The sequence below is a fragment of the Falco peregrinus genome, chromosome 16 (assembly GCF_023634155.1).
Source record: "Falco peregrinus isolate bFalPer1 chromosome 16, bFalPer1.pri, whole genome shotgun sequence".
NCBI lineage: Eukaryota > Metazoa > Chordata > Aves > Falconiformes > Falconidae > Falco > Falco peregrinus.
In genome coordinates this window covers 5,183,605-5,203,400 of record NC_073736.1, presented here as the reverse complement: position 1 = coordinate 5,203,400, position 19,796 = coordinate 5,183,605, and the positions used below count along the sequence as shown (strand labels likewise).

General features: G+C 57.0%; 1 protein-coding gene across 1 annotated transcript; it reads left to right on the top strand.

The window, feature by feature from the left end:
• Positions 1–6,684: 6,684 nt before the first annotated feature.
• NUAK2 (NUAK family kinase 2) lies at positions 6,685–18,128 on the top strand. The gene is made up of 7 exons (XM_055820016.1): positions 6,685–6,950; positions 11,568–11,688; positions 13,170–13,321; positions 14,258–14,323; positions 15,350–15,469; positions 15,836–15,968; positions 16,044–18,128. The coding sequence occupies exons 1-7, from the start codon at positions 6,726–6,728 to the stop codon at positions 17,174–17,176; spliced, it is 1,950 nt and encodes a 649-aa protein (XP_055675991.1). The 5' UTR covers positions 6,685–6,725; the 3' UTR covers positions 17,177–18,128.
• The last annotated feature ends 1,668 nt before the right edge of the window (positions 18,129–19,796 follow it).

Here is a 19,796-nt window from a genome sequence, read left to right as displayed (position 1 = left end):
GCCCACGGCTGGGTTTGTCCCGTGTTATGAAAGCACATACCTGTGGGCCACTGTCACCTCCAACAGGCACTGCTGCCTGAGCCACAGCCGTGCCAGAACTGCTTCAGGAGAGCTCAGGGAGGTACCTGCATGAATTCACACGTTGCCCCAGCTCCGTGGGCGACGGACACACACCGGGTCCCGTTGCACCACCTTGGGTTGCATCGTGCCACCCTGCTGGGGTGCAGAGGAGCTGCTGCCGGGGCTGGGGTTGCTCCTGCTCACGCAGAAGCTGGTGGCCTCAGCAGGCTGTAGCTTCCCTGGTGCATTGGGTAGCGTTTCCCAAGGTCAGCTGAAAACAAATGGTGGTGGTTGTTCTTCAGGGGCAGGGAATTCAGCGAAGTGTCCACCTCATCTCATCTCACCTCACATCCCAAGGATTATTGGTGTCGTCTGACACTGAAAACCAATTTAGATGCCAATTCAGTGGTGTATTTAGGGGGTGTGCTTAGACCTCAGCATAGAAGACCTGTTGATGTCAAAGCACATTTGCTGAACCAGGCCTTTAAGTTGTGGGTGGTGGTCAAAGGGGCCTGTTAGCAATAAAGCAAATGAATATAAAATAACTAGGTTTCAACCCAGCTTTCTTTTCCAAATACATAGTAAATGTGACCTGCCTCGGAGAATTTTTGTCAGCAATCTTGAGAATGGATTAGCGATTGTCTGCAATATCTTTTCTGTTTTTTTAAATATGCATTAGCTCTCAGAGAGACTCGCACTGAAATGGGACCACATTTCGGCACACCCCACGCTTTGAACGGTGCACGGCGGCATTCTGTTTTACTGATCATCCCTCAGTGTCAGCCAGCTCCTCCAGTCTCTTGGGAGCTGCAAAAAGCTACGGGCTGGTGCTTCTGCCCCAGCCAGCCCCCCGGTTTGCCGGCAGCCCTGCGCCCACCACCCTTCTCAGCAGTTGCAATCTGTTCTGTGTGCGCCTTTATCTGAAACCCAGCTGAGCTCTTGTAGTTTTCCAGCGACCTAATGGGGCTCAACAAATCTGGAGCTGGCTGCGGCCGTGTCCTCGCCTGAACTCCCAATACTCGAAGTTGTGTTTACTGAAAGCCAGGCTTTTCAGTACCAGCGCCCGACGCAGCAGTGCCGCCTGGTCCTGCTGCCGATGGCTGTGCTGCCCCCCTGCCAAAAAGCATCACTTCCCATCGTCCCGGAGCAGACTGTGTTTTATAGAAAACTCCTTAGAACAAGCTCTAACAGATCTGGTTGTGGAGCAGAAATGAGTCCTGTACCTTTCTGTGGTGCCCGTAACACAAACAGCGATGCCCCGCTCCGCTCGGCTGGTCCTGGCTGTCAGGGGAAGATGCTCTTTGGGGTCAGCGTTGCCCTTGGGCCATCAATCAGCCAACCCTTCCCCAACAGGGACCCAGCGTCGTTCTGTGTGAGTGCTGTCGTACAGCTTCAGCGATGGATTTATCTTTGGATGGCTGGGAATAGAGCTCCTCCATGCTGCCAGAGCTGCAGTGGCACTGGGAAACACCAGAACCCGTCTGTCACCGCCATCCCTGTATGCACTGTCCTGGCCCTGTTAGGTCCCCAACCCTGCAGGGACATCAGCCACTGAGTCACAGCCAAGCCGGACCAGCAAAGAAACCCACTCCATCAGCATCCGCCGGAACTCCGCCGGATATCGAGTCACTACCCTGAAATGCAGACGCTTCCTGCTCTGAAAATAAAAGCTCCAGCTTTCTGGGGGGGGACCTTAATTTTTTATTTATTTTTTTTTAAAAAAATGCCTCAGCATTTCTGCAGCCCCATGTGCTGCCACAGGCTGTAACCTGCCCTGCGTGATCGTCCAGCACCCGGCAGCACATCGTGGGGCATCCTGGGCTGTCTGATCTGTACAATCTTTTTGATCTATAGTAGTGGGATCACGAATGAGATGGTATAATAGAAGAACAAACCAGATAAGAATGTCTTCTATTTATTATCTATATAATATTTTCTCTCCTTGGTGTAGGTAACTTGTGGTTGCTGGTCTGTGCAACACATTCCCGTTCGCCGTGTGTTAGAACGAGCCGTTGGCGTGCAAGAGGATGGCAAAGCCTGGGGAATTGCTCCAAACTCACCGGTACAGAAGAAAATCATGTATGGGTCCCTACTCAGCCCCTGCTACCACTTGTCTGCTGGTTGTAAGTGGGGACTTCGGCCATAGGGGTTAACATATATTGTAGTGGTTGAAGCACAGGGCTCGAGTTGGATGGGGGTTGCCGTTTTGGTTTTTACTCAACGAAGTTTTAGATTAAAGTGTAATCCAGACCACTGCACATCTCTCTTACCTATCTGTAGCGATTTCTAAAGTACCGTGCAATAACAAAGATAATGTCATCACCTGATAACATGGCAATTAAAACCCCAAAGAAGATAAACCCATATTTTAAAGTGGCTGGTCCCTGGGTTCATTGCACTTTGGACTAAAAAGTGCGTAAATCTAGTGATCAAAGGAGGTGTTTGTCACAGACCTGGCATGGTTTGCCCCATACCAGTGGCCAGCAGATGAGGTCCTGGGACCTTCTGTGGGTGGTTGAGCTGTAAGTGAGCAGGACACGGATCCGGGAGCCTGTCCTTCCCCATGGGTCCCCGAGGCACTGTGCCTGTGCACTGCTCAGGTCACTCCTGGTTCCAGTTTTGCTTTGCTCTTTTTCTTTCCTTGGTGTGCTTCACCGCTCACGTTTCTACACGCTGAGCTGCTCAAAGAGTGATGTTTTTTTCTACTCTGTCCAGCTGAATGAGGCAATATTTCTGCTTTCTCCAGCTGTAACCCATCCTTGACTGTGGCACATCCCTTATCTCCGCGCGGCCGGGAGCTCCTTCTGCTCTCCTCTCCATGCCTCTGCCCACACTGGTGGCAATAAGGAGACATGGCAGGACCTGGGTCCACAAGCCCCATGGTGCAAACATGATCAGGCCAATGGCGTTTTGCCAAATGATCCTTACAAATAACTAGCCTGGGCACAAAATCTGCCCACCGAGTAGTTAAGAAGCTGGAAAAAAGGAGCTTGGCTTTACCCAGACCTTGAGTGGCCAGCCAGAGGGACGGTGGCCAGGCTGGTGGTGGCCAGGCTGGTGTCACCCACCGCAGTGGTGGAAGTGGGGTGTAGCGGTGGCCTCTGCTGTAATCATTAGAGGTGAGAGGCCATAAATTACTTTTCAAAAGGGCCCTATTGGTGCTAATGTGTTTCCCTTCTTCTGCTGATGGATGGGGCACCCAGTTGGGAGGATCAGAGCAAACCCAGTTTCCTCGGTGTTTTCAGAGGAGGAATGGCTTTCACACCTGCCTGAGCGCTGCCCAGCAGCAGGTGAGGAATGCTGCCAGCTTGGGAGACCACTAATGAGAGGCGACCATTCCACTTTTTGTTGTCTTTGGCATTTTAACGCCTAGTGGATTTCTTCCTTTCCCTCTTGGAGGGCTGGCTGCTGTAAGCGGATCTTCTGGGGAAAGTTTATGCCCTTACCAGTCCACAAGCAGAGGAGAACAGAGCCTGTTGCCACTGAGCCCAAAGGCAGAGCCGTAGGTTTGGACCAGGACGTGGATGTTTTTAGCACTGAGGTAATGCCCTAGCATTTATTTAAAAAGAAAAAACCAAACACAAATAAATACAGAGTTAGGAGCCTGCAAGTAAGTAGGGCTTCCGTTATGACAAAGCATCGCGGTGATCAGGCTAACTTTGAGCAGGTTTACCTGACATGGAGCCAAATTCTTTGTTGACTTTCATGTCGGGTTCAGCGGAGATGCACGGGGGGCTGTGCTACAAAGCGCTGCCGCTGCAGAAACCCCAGTCAGGATTCCTAAGGCTGCAGCCGGGGGAGGCAGGGGGAATTTTAGTGGATTTCCCCACTGCTGAGAAAGCCCTAGTTATACTGTTACAATAAAGGATCCTTATCAGTGGATTCCAGTGGACTTAGATCTGTGTCCCTTGACATTTCCATTAAAATAGGCTTCCTGAGCCAGCCTACAACAAAAGCATACCTAAGCCTACTGTATGGGCGACAACACAGAAAATTGCCGAAAGATTTATCTGGTAGAAACAGAAAGAGAAGCTAACCAAGTCTCGGCTTCCTTTCATCACTGGGAAAGCCTCTGGAAAGCATCCTTATAAATCAACGGGAGTATTAAACACGTGCTTAAGGTTAAATGCGTGCTCAAGCGCTTTCTTGGATGGGTGGGCTAAACCAGGAGCGATCCCGCTACACCAGGAGCGATCCCACAGCTGTCAGTGGCGTTACTCTGCGGGCTTGCAGTGTCCGGGAGACAGACTTTCATCTTAGGAGAGCGAAATTGCTTTGTTTATTGCAATAAGGTAGGCTTGTACCTTCCCCCTTCAACTCTTCTGCAGTCTCTGGGCTGTGCCTGAACAGGATCCTATCTGTTTACTTTGACATTGAAATTACAGCAGTTTAGTTAATCTCATCTACGCCTTGTTTATCTTCCCTATGGGCCCTGCTCACCACTTGCAGATGGAAACGCAGCTCCTGTTCCTGCACAGTAAATAATTCATAATGGCAACTCTGCTTCAGCGCAGTATCATCTTTGGGTGCACTGGTGGGAGATGACTCATTTTAAAACGGGGAGAGGGATTTGCTGGTGGGTTAGGGTGTTGCTCGGCTGGTGGGGGTGTAGGGGGGGTTGAGGGTGGAAAGGATGCAGGACCAGCCTGAAGCTGCAATTTGTTCATCCCTGACATCTCGTAAGGAACGGAGGTGCCACACGGCCACCAGCAATAAAAATCCAGGACAGTGGCAGCACAAGATACCAGTGTGTCCCAACTGCGTTGAAATGGTATTTAATATATAGGTTTCCCACCACCAAGACAGATCACAGCCACAGAGGAGCAGAAGCTTGGTGCATGGCTGTCTCCACGACCTGGGCTCTGGTGCCTGTTGATACAGCTACCCAGCAGATATTTTATACATCTTTAATAGATATATATATAAAAACATATATAAATAAATGTGTGTGTATATATATATATATATAACATGTCATTTTATAATGTCAGGCCTCCAATACGCAGCTTGCCAGTCCAGCCAGGAGACTGTGACACCTGCCTGGGTCTCATCCTGACACAGCCGCGCTGCGAGCAAGTGCTGGGCCATTGCACAGCTCCATCCTACACCACCTTTGGGACATGAAGCTCTCAAAGAGGGGTGGGTGCTGGATTCAATCATCCCTCCGGGATGCTCAGGAGCCCCTGCTCTGACTCACCCTGCCAGGCTGCCCTTGAGCTGCTGGAAGTGGTGGGAAAATCCAGGTCTGAGCCGGGGGATGAGTAATGCTGTAGTTATCTCCTCCTTCGATCGATACGGTGCGTCCTCACACATGCCAGAGCTGGGCAAGAGCTTTTGTTTTGGCTGCTTTGGGAAAGAATTGCATTCTTTTAATATCTCAAAACAAAGATTTACCACAGGGGCAAAAAGACCACACGGGAAGGTGCTGCCGATTTAACCAGAAATGCCCATAAAAAACTGCTGCCGATTTAACCAGAAATGCCCATAAAAAGCTGCTGCCGATTTAACCAGAAATGTCCGTAAAAAGCCTTTGTGTGGGAGCGCCAAGCAGCCCGCAGATGTTGCCCCCCGCTTTGGTGGTGGGACACGCTGTCCCTGCCAGGCTGTGTCCAGGAGGCCAAGGCATGGTCCTGTGGCCAGCACAGACAGGCTGCGCTTGCCCGGGCCTCTCCCCTCCCTGGTTTTGCCCTCAATACCTACTTTTTTGGGAGTCCTGGGTGCCTTGTGGCTCCTCGCAGCACCTGTGTGTGTGCCCCTGTATGTCCATCTCCCCCCATCCCCGCGGCTCTCCTGGTGCGAGGTCCAGGGGCTTTGCTCCGCATCCCCCCAGCACTCTGGTCCTGCGCCTCCTCCCAGCCTCTGGGTGCCAGTCTCTCCCTGCATCACCTTCTGGGGGACCCCCAACTCCCCCCACTCTGCGGGACACCCCCCTACCCCCGTCCCGCTGCCCCTGTGGCTGCTGCTTTGTACCCTGCCCCTCTGCCTTGCCCCTGGGCTGCCTCTGCCGCCCCCCCGGGCATGCAGCTCTAGGTGCCCCCCTGCACCCTGGTGCATGCCCCCCCCTCAGCCCCATGCTCTGTGCCCTCCCCTTCGCTCCCACCCGGTGCGGGGTCTCCCCCCCCCAGAGGCCTGGGGGTTCCCCCTCTCTTACCCAGGAGGTCGCCCCCTCCCACCTGGGAAGCCCATGGGTCCCCCACTCCCCCACTCTGTCCCCCCCGGAGTCCCGTGGGTCCCCCCCTCCCACCTGGGAGGCCCGTGGGGTCCCCCTGTTCCCACTCAGGAGGGCCGTGGGTGCCCCCTCCCACTCGGGAAGCCCGTGGGTCCCCCGCCCGCCCACTCTATCCCCCCCGAAGTCCCGCGGTTCCCCCCCTCCCACCCGGGATGCCCGTGGGGTCCCCCCCCGAAGGCCCGTGTCTGTGCCCCCCCCCACCCGGGAAGCCCGTGGGGTCCCCCCCAGAGGCCCGTGGCTCGCCACCCCCAACCCGGGCGGCCCGTGGGGACCCCCCGCAGCCCCCCCCCCGTCCCTCGCACCGGCTCCCGGGCGGGGCGGCCGCCGCCGGGCGGCCAATGGGCGCGGGGGGGCGCGGCCGGCGGGGCCGCCGCATTTAGCGGCCGGGCCGGGCTGAACCGAGCGGAGCCGAGCCGGGCGGGCGGCGAAGCCGGGGATGGAGCGGGCGGCGGGGCCGGAGGCAGCGATAGGGACAGGGACAGCGCTGGCCGCCTCGCTGGCCGAGGGGTTAATCAAGTCCCCGCGGCCGCTGATGAAGAAGCAGGCGGTGAAGCGGCACCACCACAAGCACAACCTCAAGCACCGCTACGAGTTCCTGGAGACGCTGGGGAAGGGCACCTACGGGAAGGTGAAGAAAGCCCGGGAGCGCTCCGGTAAACTGGTAAGGATCCCCCGGGGCATCCTCCCCGTGAGCCGGTGCGGGGCTCTGCGCATCCCCCGCTCCGAGAGGTGCGGCCCCGCCGGTAGCCGGGAAGCGCGCGCGGGGGGGGGGGGGGGGGCATCCCAGAGGGGTCTCGCACCCCCCGGGGGGGCTGCAGCTCCCTTTGCCCACTTGACCGCCTTGGCCTTCCTGCCGAGAGGAGCCGCAGGTCCCCGGCAGCCGAGAGCAAACATTGCACTTGAGGCTGAAGGGCTTCCCGCAGCGCCCCTGCCCTGGCTGGGGGGGGGTTGCATCCCCGTCCGGGATGCTGAGCCCCTGGGAAGCGAGTGGCTGTGTGCCATGCATGGCTCAATCCAGCGCAGCCCTCCGGAGGCGTGCAGGGAGAAGTGGGGGACCCTCACCCCCAGGGAAGCAGGGTGCTGCTGGCCTGGCAGCCCTGGCCTTTTGGAATCCACAAGGTTTCAAAGGATAAACCTGAACGTGATTTCCCTGCTCTGGTGCATCCTGCACCACAGGGTGCTGGGACCCGAGAAAGGCGCTGGCACCCACAGCCTGTCCTGGGAGCTGGGGGGGAGCGATGGGGTCCCACGGCTGGACCAGCTTGGGCAGGTGCTGAGGGCTGAGCAGGGTGTGAGGCTGCATCGCTAACGTGCCGAGGAAAACCACTGTAAATCCGAGAGGTTTTCTTGTGTAACGCTCTTCGGTAAGTCAGCTCTGCCATTTCCATTGGCCTATCTGATTCTGAAGAAGCTGCTGTTTTGCTGCATAATCAGGGCCTTGAAATGCAGCTTCCACCCACAGACCTGGAAGGATCCCTCCCCTCGGGATGGGCGAGAAGCCTTGGCTTTCCCTGGCGGCACCTCACAAAGCTTGTGTGGGGAATGGCTGAGCTGCCAGAAAACTCACCTGCCTGTGGAAGCCCCTTGGGACAGGGGCTGGTTTGGCTAGCAGGTTGGTCTGTTATAATGCAAATTAAACACACAAGCCAATGCCTCCCCAATAAATGCTGGAGATAGTCAAAGGCTGGATGGACTAACTAGTACCTCGACGAGCTGGCCGTGTAGGAACAGGAGGCTTAACCACAAATCTTCCCTCTTCCCACAAATTCTTTCTTGTAGCACTCGGCATTTCCGGACCTGTTTAATCTGCAGGCTTATCCTGAGCTGGGTGGGTGTTTGCTCCTGCTCCAAGTGGTTTTCACTTCCCAAACACCGAGGTGTGAGAGCAGGTCCTGCAGCCTCTGCCAGTTACTCCTCGTGGGCTGCGTGGATCCAACGTTACCGGCTGAGGCTGTAACGCTGGAGCTGCTTCGTGCCTGGTTTTTGCCTCTGGCTAATCAGAAAGTGCCGCTGTCAGATGCACTGAATATTGAACCATCTCGTTTTGCTGCGTAGCTTTCTTTTTTTTTTTTTTCCTCCTCTGAATTTTAACCAACCTACCCGGACTTAGTTCAGAGCAAGGTGTCTCTAACCAGCTGGTAGGCTGCAGGGAAGACCAAGCTCCCACAGCTGAAGGGTTTTTGGGGACTTCCATGAACATTCTTTGTCTGAAAACCCCTTGTTTTCCAGTTAGAAATCCTTTAGGTGAAATGATGCTCATACCTTCTGGTGGGTACTTCTGCTGAGTGCCCTCCCCAGTCCTTGGAAAATTGTTGTGTCCCTGAAATATTAAGCAGGTGGCGAGAGAGTCACTGGTTCTTTTTCCTTTCCCTTTTTTCTTTTCTTTTTCCCTGCATCTCTCAGTTTGAAGACTCAGTAATATGTGCCATGGTGGTGCAAACTGGTTCCTGCACCTGTTTGCATGGCAGCATCTAGCCTTTTTTTTTTTTTTTTTTTTTTCTTCCAGCCTGGTTCCCAAGCCCTGGCCCGCAGCCAAGTCAAACAGAAAGAGGGACCTTCTGTGGGACTCGCTTGCGGTGTCAGAAATGTATTTGTGGCCTTGTGTGTTGTCAAGGGGGAGGCAGCACCTGGAATATTCCAAAGCAGCAAAGCCTCTTTTGATCTCCAGTAAGGGGCGAACACTGGTCTCTTCCCTAGTGGGTTGTAATCCATGTTTCATGGAGCATGAAATGCTGCACTCACAAACTGGAATAACTTCTGAAGTGCTGCCTGGGGTTGTAGCTGAATGCACCTTTCAGCAGCTGCTGAGAATACCTGCTCTGCCTCCCGCCCCACCCCCCCCACCCCCCAAAAAAAATAAAAATTAAAAGGCTTTTTGACTTGGAATGGACTCTCAAGTTCTCTAGGCTCCTGCAGCGGGACTTCTTGGGGATGTTTCCTGCAGGAGATTCTTCTCATGGCGCTGGTGGTGGAGGCAGTGTGTAGGCTGTGGTGCTGTGTCCCTGAAGCTGCTGATCCCTGTCTCCAGGGTGGCACAGCCTTTTCTGTCTCAAGGGGAGATCCTCTGCTGTCATCCCTCTTAGGTAGAGGATGTTTTGGAACAAAGCTGCTTCTCAGCACCCCTGGGGAAGGATGGGATGGCCCAGGGTTTAGCCTCCCCATCAGCGCTTGACAGGCAGATAAATCATCCCACCTTGAGTGGCTGGCTCAGTCTTTGTATGAGATGAGGACCCTAACAGTGCCGTACCCTTGCTGTGCATCGTGCCTGGCCGTTACTGTCTGCAGGCGAGCCCCGGGGCTGTAACAGTGCCCTAAACCTGCTCAGGGCTGCTGACTCCCTCTGCCTTGGAGGTCACTAACCACCGGGCTGGTAGGCAAGGGCGTTCACCAGCACCCTGCTGAATACACCCGGTGGCATCTCCTAAGGCTTCCCACAGCCTGGAGCCACTTTGTCTTTTTATGGAGGGTGGATCTTGCCCTAAGCCCCGGCTCAGCAGTGCATGTGCATGAGCATCTTGATCAGCAAACACGCGCTGCATGCACCGCAAAATCCTGCGGCAGTTGGGTTGGATGTCGAGCTTCAGGGGGGAGATGAATAGAGTGAGTCAACAGGAATTTGGGAGCCCGCTGGCTTGCTGCAGGAAGGCTTTGCCCGCATTCTACTGGGGGTCAGGTAATCAGGGGCTGGAGCAAAAAAATTGTTAAACGTTAACCTAGCACAAAGGTCAGGGAAAAGAATACCTGGCTTTCAAGACGCTATTAAGCGCCTTCAGAAGCTTTGCCCAGAAACTTGCACCTGGGTTATTGGACTTTCTTTGGCCAGAGTCCATTCTGCTTGGTTGCTCCAACCCCTGGGGCTGATGCAGGCGTGATGCTTCCCCAGTGAGCAGGAGGCAACCTCTGCCCTGGCCAGTGCTGGCCTGAAGTGGACTAGTGCAGCAGAGCTCTGGGGCTGGAGGGACTCCATCGGCCATCTCTCTTGCCCATCTGAGCTCTTCAAATTGACCTGTCCTCCCATGGAGACACTGATGTGGCAGCTGGGATCTTGCTGCTTTAGTACCGGGTGACTAGCTGTGGGTGCAATGGGTGTTACTTAGCAAGGGCTGCAGACTTGCTCTGAGCCCTTTGCTGTTGCTGCTTGGTGGTCTAGCTCTCAGGGAACGAGGTGTCTGACTCCCCTAAATCAGAAGGAGGTGAGGCCGAGAATCCATCCTGCACAGCCAAAGGCGGAGGAGGGTCCCTGCACACTGTAGCCATGAGCATCACTCCTGTGCTGGCAGCTGGGGCCGTCGGGTGTCCGTGGCCCCTCTCCCCGTTGCTGGGAGACCCGCGTGGAGGTTCCTTTACAGGATTAATGCTGTTCCGCATTCTTGTCTGATAGAAAAAAAGAGGTTCTGCTGGATTCAGTTGTAAATTCAACCCTAGGAGCACATTGTCTCTCCCCAGCCCCTTTGAAAGAGGATTAGAAGGCATCTATTCTCCAGCACTTACTCTTCTTTCTCCTCCCCTTTCAATTTCCTTGTAGAGGATAACTTGAAAACCCAAGTGAAAGGCTGGAAAGCAGCTTCCATCGTCCGGCACCATGTCTCCAGGCCGGCTGGAGTACAGTCCTGTGCCTAGGAGGGATCTACTCTTTAATAGCAAACTTTCTCTTACCTTTACATGATCAGCTCCTTGAAATAAGTATTTACGAGGAAAACAAAACCTGGTGGTTGTTTTTCTTTTTTTGGTTTTGTTTTGTTTTTTTTTTTTTTCTTTCTTTTCTTCCTGCTTTCATGACCCCAAGAAGACGTTGTTGTTGTTATCTTCCAAGTCATGTGTGCAGGTCACATTCCTCTGGCTGGCAGCAGTCCAGCGGCGGCTGTAGCCTGGGACACAATTCCTGTAAGCCACGGCACATAAATGAGGAGCAGGGCTGTGCTACCTGCAGGAGGAGGCTTGGCAAGCTCTCCTGGTAGGAGCTGGCAGCAGGTTTCCCTTAGGGGGGAGGTGGGGGGAGCTTCTCCCTCGTGCACAGCATCAGGACTTGGAAAGTAAAAACCCCTAATTGATAAAATTCACTTTTTTTTTATTTGGAGTTGCTTCAGTGGAGCCGTGCAGCATGGCTTTTGGGTGCAGCACGCCTGAATGGGGAAGATAGGCTATTGATCTCTTGCTTGTGAGCCCCTTCCTGAAAGGGGGGTGGGGTGGGTTTCTTGCCCTGCAACAGGCTTTGGGAAGCCACGATGCTTCTGGCCCCAACAGCCAGGTGACCCTCTCTGCATGTGCTCATTCGCAGGTGGCTATCAAGTCAATCCGGAAAGACAAAATCAAGGATGAGCAGGACCTTGTCCACATCCGGAGAGAGATTGAGATCATGTCCTCCCTCAACCACCCCCACATCATTGCTGTCCACGAAGGTGAGCCCTCCTCTCCCCTTCCCATCCCAGCAGCATCCCCGAGCAGAGCCTCCCAGGTGGGCTGGGTACCAGGGCAGGCTCTGCGGCAGTGGGGTTAGCGCTTGCTGCCCTTCTCATTCAGAGCACAAGCTGTTTGCTATGGCCTGTGTGGTGCTGGTGACTCAGCACCAGCAGGGAGAGCAGATGCTGCTGGGCTGCGGTTTCCCCGCTGCACTCCCCCGCCTCTGCGCAGAGCAGTGGCGAGGGGAAATACCTGCTCCAGAAATAGCCGCTTCCCATCCCATTGCCTCCCGCCCGGAGAGGAAAGCTGGCTCCAGGAGTCTGTGTGGCCTTTTGAGGCTGGAAGCTTTGGTGCTGCTGCCGGCGAGAGGCTGTGCCGTGGAGGGGGAGCTGGTGGCCAGGGCTCCCAGCAAAGCCCAGTGTGCTGTGTGTGGGTCTGGTTGTGCTGGATGCTCGCCCCAGCCACGGCAAGTGCTGGAGCGATGGGAATCTGTGACTTTGCTGTCAGCCTGAGGCAGGAGCTAATCTCAGTGCTGGAGTCCCACTTATTCCCTCCCCTGGGGCACAGGAAAAGCAAACTGCAGGGTGCTGGGAGAGCTCTGGGTGCTGCTGGGCTTGGCTGGACGCAGGGTGCTGGGAGAGCTCTGGGTGCTGCTGGGCTTGGCTTTACGGCCAGGGCTGGGCTTTGCTCCCAGGGTGTCTGGACAACACCGACCAAAGGGGAATTTCTCAAATTCTAACTATGACTAGACTTAGAGCAAAGCTCCAGCTGGATCAGTCTTTGCTTAAACGCTGAGTCCTTTGGCCGCAAACCCAGCGTGCTCCGCACTCTCCCTCGGGGCTGGCTCTGCTGGGGTTCATTGTGCGGTGCCGGCATGTGGCCGGTGCCTGCGTTATTGCTGCCTCTGGTGTGTGTGAGGGATCCAGAGTCCTTTTGTCCTCTCAACAAAAGCAAGTGGATTGGCAGTTCATGGGCGGTGTTTGCAAGGACTGAGTCACGCTGACTGCTGGAATTCAAAAAATATTGAGGTAGCTTTCTGCAACAGGAAGAAAATGCTCCTTTTCTCGGCTCGAGCCAGGGCTGTGTTGAGAGCAATGGGAACGTGTAGAAAGGCCAGCCAGCAGCTCCATCGCCTTTCCCCTTGGCAGAGCTCTATCTAGCAAAGAACCATGTGTCTTAGTCACCCCCTGGCAGAGCAGGGCCCTTCCTCCCGTGCTGTGTGGCTGCAGAGGCCGCTTGTCCAGCAGCCCCAGTGGCACTGTGGGATGCGGGTGGCAGCTCTGGCCACCCCATTCCGACCTGTGGGTACCTGCAGAAACCCCGACACCTTCTGTTTTGCAAAACAGACTGAGGGCACAGGCACTGGGGGTGGGCAGTGTGTTAAGTTGGTCAGGGCTCCACCTGCCCGTTAAAAGGCAGGAGAAGTCCCTTACCTCTGCGAATCCATCCTAATGCCCTGTGGCTTCCCATCCCTGCGCAGTGTTTGAGAACAGCAGCAAGATCGTCATCGTGATGGAATACGCCAGCAAGGGGGATCTGTACGACTACATCAGCGAGCGGCAGCGGCTGACGGAGCAGGAGGCACGCCACTTCTTCCGACAGGTCGTGTCAGCTGTCTACTACTGCCATAAGGTGGGTCAGCACCACGCTTCCCACCACCTTCCCGGTGGGAGAACGGAGGGATCGCTCCTGTGTGCTTGGCAGGCTCCGGGCAGAAGTGCAGCAGCTGGGGCTGGGCAGGGGTCTGGTGCGTGATGGGGAAGCTCAGCCTGGGCTGGGAGGTGAGGGGAGCTGGTGGCCACTGGCCTTTCCTGGAGAGGGGTTCGTTCTGCCTCTCACCTGGGGTGCGGCAGCTCTTGGGCTGGCACGGAAGCAGCGCTCAAGCAGCTTTCGGGAAGTCCTTGTCTTGGCTTTCTGCTGCTGCGGCATAGGGTGACTAACCCTGCCAGGGAATTATCGACTTGGAGACACCCAGGGCTGTCTGCTGGCGCTGAAAGCTGAGCCCTGGGTCACCTGTTTCAGCCCCTGAAAGGGATGTAAACCCACAGGGCCCTGACCGTGGAGCCTGTGGGTCTCCCTGGAGGATGCTCTGAGGTCGCGCCCTGTCATATATTGGTCCTGGGTACCCGCGTGCCCTTGGCAGGGAGGAGGGGTTGCAGGGCACCTCCTGAACCTGAAGCAAGTTGGAGTCTCTCTTAGCTGGGCAGTAGCAGGTCCTGGTAAATCATGGAGCTGTGCCCCGGCGGGAGCGGGCACTGGCCGCTCTCATGGGTGGGCGGCTGGGGAGGGTGCGGGAGCTCAGCGTGGCACCCGGTGTGGGGTGCTGGCGTGGGGTGCTGCCCTGCTCGTGCTCCTGAGCACCACGGGGAGCTGATAGCACACGGCTTGGGTCATGGTTTACAGCCCGTCCTCATTGACGCACCCAGGGTTATTTACTGCTCCTCCAATTGCTGTCACAGTGTCCTGTTCGCGTGCCGCTGTGCACGGCAGTGACCTCCCCATGCCACCTGACTTTCCCTTCCCCAAACCCGCTGTGAGCTAAACCCGGCTCTCCCCTCCCTCGTGCAGAATGGGGTCGTTCACAGGGACCTGAAGCTGGAGAACATCCTTCTCGATACCAACGGCAACATCAAGGTGAGAGCCTGGCCGCGCTTTGGGTGTCACCCAGCAAAGGGGTTTAAGGGATGCTGCCCAGCGTGGGCAGACTGGGGGTGGCCACAACACCATGGTCCCCGCAGGGCACGCACTTTGCGGAGCTGCGGGAAGCCATCTGTCGGCACTGGGACTGCTGGGATCAGCCTGGCGCTGCTGTTTGCCCAGGAGATGGGGAGCCAGGAGGGCGCCTGTACCTGCCCCTGCCATCTGCACCTGGCAGCTGAGCAGGAGAGGCTCCGTGCTGCCTATTAAAGCCGTTATCTATCTCTCTGCTGATAAGAGGGCAAAGTCTGAACGCTGAGGTCAAAGCCCGACTGGCTGGATAAGGAGGGACTCTCCCAGCGAAAGTCCTGGTCCCTGTGTGCACCTCCCAGGTTGGCGGAGGGAGGTGTGGGGCAGCTCCTGGCTCCGCTGGCTCTGAGTGATGCTTTTTGCCCCAGCTGGGAATGCTGTGGCCGCCCGGGGAGGAAGGGCATGGCTGCAGCTGGGAATCTGCTGCGGTCGGTGATAAAGGGCTGCGGGGTTTTATCTCAAAGGGGGTAATTTAGCAACTGGGAGCTCATGGGCAGGGGCTGTACCTGCTGCTCAGTGAGAGGTGATGGGCGTGATGAGGATAATGAACGAGTGTGCGAGGTGGTGCAGAGAGGGGCTGAAGCAACCTGGTGTGGCTGTGAAGGAGCTGGAGGAGAGCCCGGCAGCTCTCCCTCTAACCCCACCTGTGCCTCTGCTCCCAGGGTGCTGGTGCTGGAAGAGCAGAGCCGCAGGGCAGCTGCTGTGGTGGCTGGGATGAGCTTTCTGGGAGGGGGAGAGGGGCAGGAGCAGCCCTGGGGGTGGGCACCCAGCCCGCTGCTGCTCCCTGAGGAGGCTGGGGGCACCCAGGAGCAGGGTGCCGAGGGCAGCACTGGTTTTGGCCGAGCTCCCAGCTGGGGAGCTTTGGGTGGCAATGGTACTCCACCCGTGAAGGGAAGCTTTGCTGCTTGATAACAGCTATAAATGTCTCTCCAGATCGCGGACTTTGGCCTGTCCAACATTTACCAGCAGGATAAACTTCTGCAGACTTACTGTGGCAGCCCACTCTACGCATCCCCCGAAATCATCAATGGGAGGCCGTACAAGGGCCCGGAGGTAGGCTGTGCTTCACCCCCTGTGGATGGGAATGTCGTGCTGCCTCTTTTTGCTCGGCCTTGGGAAGGCACTGGGTGTTTTCCAGCGGAGCGTTGTGGGCAGAGCCCTGCCTGCGTGCTTTGGGGTAACGGGGGTCGCCTAAGACCAAGTACCGCGTGGTTGGTGTGTGGGAGCCACAGAGGGATGGACGTGGTGGGATGCAGGTGGCTGGAGCTGGTCCTGCCCCATGCTTTGTCCTCCCCCTTGGCTTTTGCCATTCTGGGAGCCTGCTGAGGCTCTGGTGGGGGGTCCTGCCCAGCCAGGGTGGGGGCCAGGGCAGCCTGGTCCTGCTGTCCCCCCCTCCAGGCTCATCTGTCCCTCTGGCAGGTGGACAGCTGGTCCCTGGGTGTTCTCCTCTACATCCTGGTCCACGGCACGATGCCGTTTGATGGCCACGACTACAAGACTCTGGTCAAGCAGATCACGAGTGGGGACTACCGGGAACCCACAAAGCTGTCAGGTAGGCGGACGCCCACCACCCCACGCATCCCCCTCCCACGTGTTTCCTTCAGTGCCTGACCTGCCTCTTCCCCAGATGCTTGTGGGCTGATCCGGTGGATGCTGATGGTGAACCCGGAGCGTCGTGCCACCATTGAGGACATCGCCACGCACTGGTGGGTTAACTGGGGCTACAAAGTGCCCATCGGGGAGCAAGAGCTGCTGCGGGAGAGCGAGTCCCCCCTGGCCACGGTGGCAGAGTGGCTCCGCCGCTCCTCCCGGCCCCTGCTGGAGAACAGCTCCAAGGTGCGATGCTTCTTGAAGCAGCACATCCCCGGTGTAGCCCTGGAGCGGCAGCGCTCCCTCAAGAAGTCCAAGAAGGAGAACGATGTCTCCCACGCGCTGCAGGAGGTGGCCCTGGCCCCGGAGAACCCCTCCAAGTCCATCCTCAAGCGGCCTAAGGGCATTCTGAAGAAGAGAAACTCCTGCGAGCAGAAGGTGCCTGGCCCTGGCCCCCCACCGGCAGTGCCCGTGGGAGAGGCGAGGGGTGAGGATGGGGAGGTGGCCGCTGCGGATCTCACCCAGATCCTGTCCTCGGGCATGCTGCCTTGCAGCACGGATGTCGGAGCGGTGCCCATGGCCGTGCCCAAGAAGGGAATACTGAAAAAGCCCCCGACGAGGGAGTCTGGATATTACTCATCCCTGGAGTGCTGTGAGTCTGGGGATGTCCTGGATGCAGGGAGCTTGGACCTTGATGGGAACGTGTTTGCTGACAACCCCTCCCCAGAGCAGGGCCCCCAGGGTCTCCCCACCCGTAGGAAAGGCATCCTCAAGCACAACGGCAAGTACTCCTCCAGCAGCACCGAGCCAGAGGGTCTCCCCGGGCAGGGCTTTGGGAGCTTCAGCGAGGTGCCCCTGCCTCAGGCACCCCGCGCCCGCCCGTCCAGCGCCGTGAGCGAGGACAGCATCCTTTCCACGGAGTCCTTCGATCAACTTGACCTGCCTGCCCTTGTCCCCCATGGTGGCAGGGGCATGCGGGGCTGCATCTCCGCCGACAGCCTCCTGCGGCTGGAAGAGGAGGAGGAGATGGAGGAAGGGCGCAGGTTGCGCCGCTGGACTGTGACACATTGCCGGAGCCCCCTGAGAGAGAGCAGCTTGTCCCTGGCAGGCTGTGACAATGTCACTGAGGTCTATCGACGTGCTGTGGCCATTGGCATGAAGCTGAGCTGAGGGCACCTCCTGGCAGGGCTCCCCGGGGGGGTACGTGTTGGGGAGGGGGCCGAGCCCTCCCTGTCCCAGGGCTGCTGGTGCTGCTGAGCCACATCCCACGTATTTATTTCGCAGCCTTGTGCCCCCTGGGGAGGAGCGCAGGTGGGGAGGGAACCAGGGTGGCTCTGGGGCATTGGCAGGGAGATGCCCCAGGGCCGGGACATTAAATGGACCAAAGTTCAGAGTGATCCAGCCACTGCCCTTGCAGAGGGGCTGAGGGGTCCCGGAGGCTCCTCGCTGCCTCATCCCCTCGCAAACAGGTTCATCTCATTGGGGGTGGGGGGAAACCAAGGGGTTGAGGATTTTTTTTTTTTCCTTTGCACTGTGTTTTGGCTGCACAAGATAACAGATGGGGCAGGTGATATATACCTCAAACAAGCTGGAGATGTAGCAGGGTGCTGGTGAGGGGCTGAGGGGTGCTGCCCTGGCTGCTGCCTGCTGGCTGGGCTCTTGGGATGTGCCGGCAATGGGATGCAAAACCACCCAGGCTTTGGCTCTTCCCTCTCCTATGCTGAGAAACCCAACTGGATCTGGCCAAAACCCCAGTCTGAGAACATGCTCTGATGGTAACATCACTATTTTTTTTTTTTTTTTTTTAATGTCAAAAGGAGGAAGAGGAAAAAAAAAAAGTGCCTTTGAGGCACCATGTCTTTATTTATTGCCTTTGTCCAACTTGATGTAAAACTTCAGCAGCACAGGATGTGTTTGGCTCTGTAACAGACTCCCAGATGTTTTTTACAGGGGGTGGTGGGTGGAGGTGTCTGTGCCGTTGTCTCATGTGCCGCACATCGAAGCTCCGTTGCACTATTGCCACGTGTACGCTGGCCCTTTCCCTTCTCCAGGGTGTGTGTGATTTCCCCTCCTTCCTACAGAGGTGGTTTTGAGAAAACCATTAAATTAAAAGCAAATGCTAGATCCGAGTCGTTATCTTGATTGCTGTGCCACTGCTGCTCGGGGGAGCAGGGAGGTGTGATAGAGTGCTGCTCCTGGCAGGATGGGGCTGTGCATGGTGCTGGGCCTTGCTGCAGTAAAGGTAAGTGTGAGTTAGCTCAGGATGTATCCTCTGGGGTATAACACCTTCGTGCAGCATGTACTTGGCCCCTCCAGTGCCAAGGCTGCTGCGTGGGCTTAAACTGGTGCTTTCCCCACCAGTGCTGTGCGGTGCTGAGCTGTGCCTTGGCATATCCCTTATGTGGGGGTTCAGCACCCACCAGGATGGTGACTGGCTGTAGTTTTTAAGGCTGAGCAGCTGTGTGACCCCGTGAGGGGGGCTGGCTGGGGGCAGGACCTGCTGTGGCAGTACCACAGCACTGCTGCAGTGATGCTGCCTGCGCTGTGCCCCTGCACCGGAGGGCAACGAGTGGAGCCTGAAGTTCAGGGAAAGCTGTGATGGATGGGGGTGGGTGGCTGCTGAGGATGGTGGTCTTGTTACCCCCCTCCCCACCGCAGGGTGTCCCAGCTCTGCTCCCAAACTGCGCTTTGACAACGCCGGTGGTGGGTGGGTTTGGATTTGTGGAATATCTGCAGGTCTTGGCTGCAGGAGCTGCCTGCTGGGCAGCTGCCTTCTCCACCTGCAGTGCCGGCAGGTGCTGGAGAAAGGACAGAGCGAGATGGCCCCAGCAGCCAGAGCTCGGCCGTGGCAGGTACCACCGGGCTGTCTCCTCTCCGACCCTTTCCCCCAGCTTCCTTTGTCCTCTCCTCCTGCTGCTGCATTGAGACCAGTTTTATTGCTTTACAAAGCGCTGTAACGATTTCCCGTTTCCAGTTGGGTTAATAAGAGACATTTCAGGTCTCCACCACCACCGCGGAGAGGCTGAGCCGCAGGAGCAGGGTGGCAGGGTTGCCTGCCAGGAATGCCACCCCTCGTCCCACGCGGCCAAAGCCATGGGGGGCCACGTGCGCTCTGCCCCCCGCCGCGCATTCCCTGCGTGCTTCCCGTGTTATTAAGAAATGTCGGAGCATTTAAAACTGCTCTGAGGGCATCCAGCTTAGCCAGGGCAAAGTTCCAGTGCCCTGTGGGCTGCTGAGGTGGGAGGGGGCAAGCCGAGGGCTGCAGCACCCATGGGTGCGGGGGCACGGAGCATCCCAAGGTGGAGGTCACGCTGGGGAAGGGACAGAGCTTGCTTTTTGGAAAGCGTTGGTGGGTTTGGTTTCTGGAGCATCCTAAGGTGCTGCGGTCCTGTTTCATTAATAATTTTCAAGAAAATGTTCTTGTGTGCCGGCTTCAGAGCCAGGCTGGGCTGCAGCAGCTCCAGGTGGGCACCGCGCGGGTGCCACGCACATGCTGACCACCCCACCACGTGTGTCCCGGCTGGTGGCAGCTGCTCTTTGCACCAGTTTAGGAGTGGTGTCTTGGTCGGCTCAGGCTTGTGGCAGCCCCCCAGGGCTGCGGCAGCGAGCGGAGCTCCCACCCCACCTGTCCTGCAGCGATGCGCAAGGGTGAGAAATGCAGTCGGAGACTCCCAGGGCTGGATGAGCAGGCGAAGGAGGCAGTCTGAACCCAAGGGCACCTCGGAATCGGTGGGAGGGGGCTGCAGTGACTGTTCCCCATCCCTGCCGGTGCCCCCCTCCCCGCACTGTG

What these genes read in the sequence shown, in the direction of transcription:
- NUAK2 (XM_055820016.1), top strand. Translation starts at nt 6,726, where the DNA reads ATGGAGCGGGCGGCGGGGCCGGAGGCAGCGATAGGGACAGGGACAGCG. An exon ending in GGGAGCGCTCCGGTAAACTG is followed by an intron (nt 6,951 to 11,567) that starts GTAAGGATCCCC and finishes GCTCATTCGCAG; the next exon opens with GTGGCTATCAAGTCAATCCG. An exon ending in CATCATTGCTGTCCACGAAG is followed by an intron (nt 11,689 to 13,169) that starts GTGAGCCCTCCT and finishes ATCCCTGCGCAG; the next exon opens with TGTTTGAGAACAGCAGCAAG.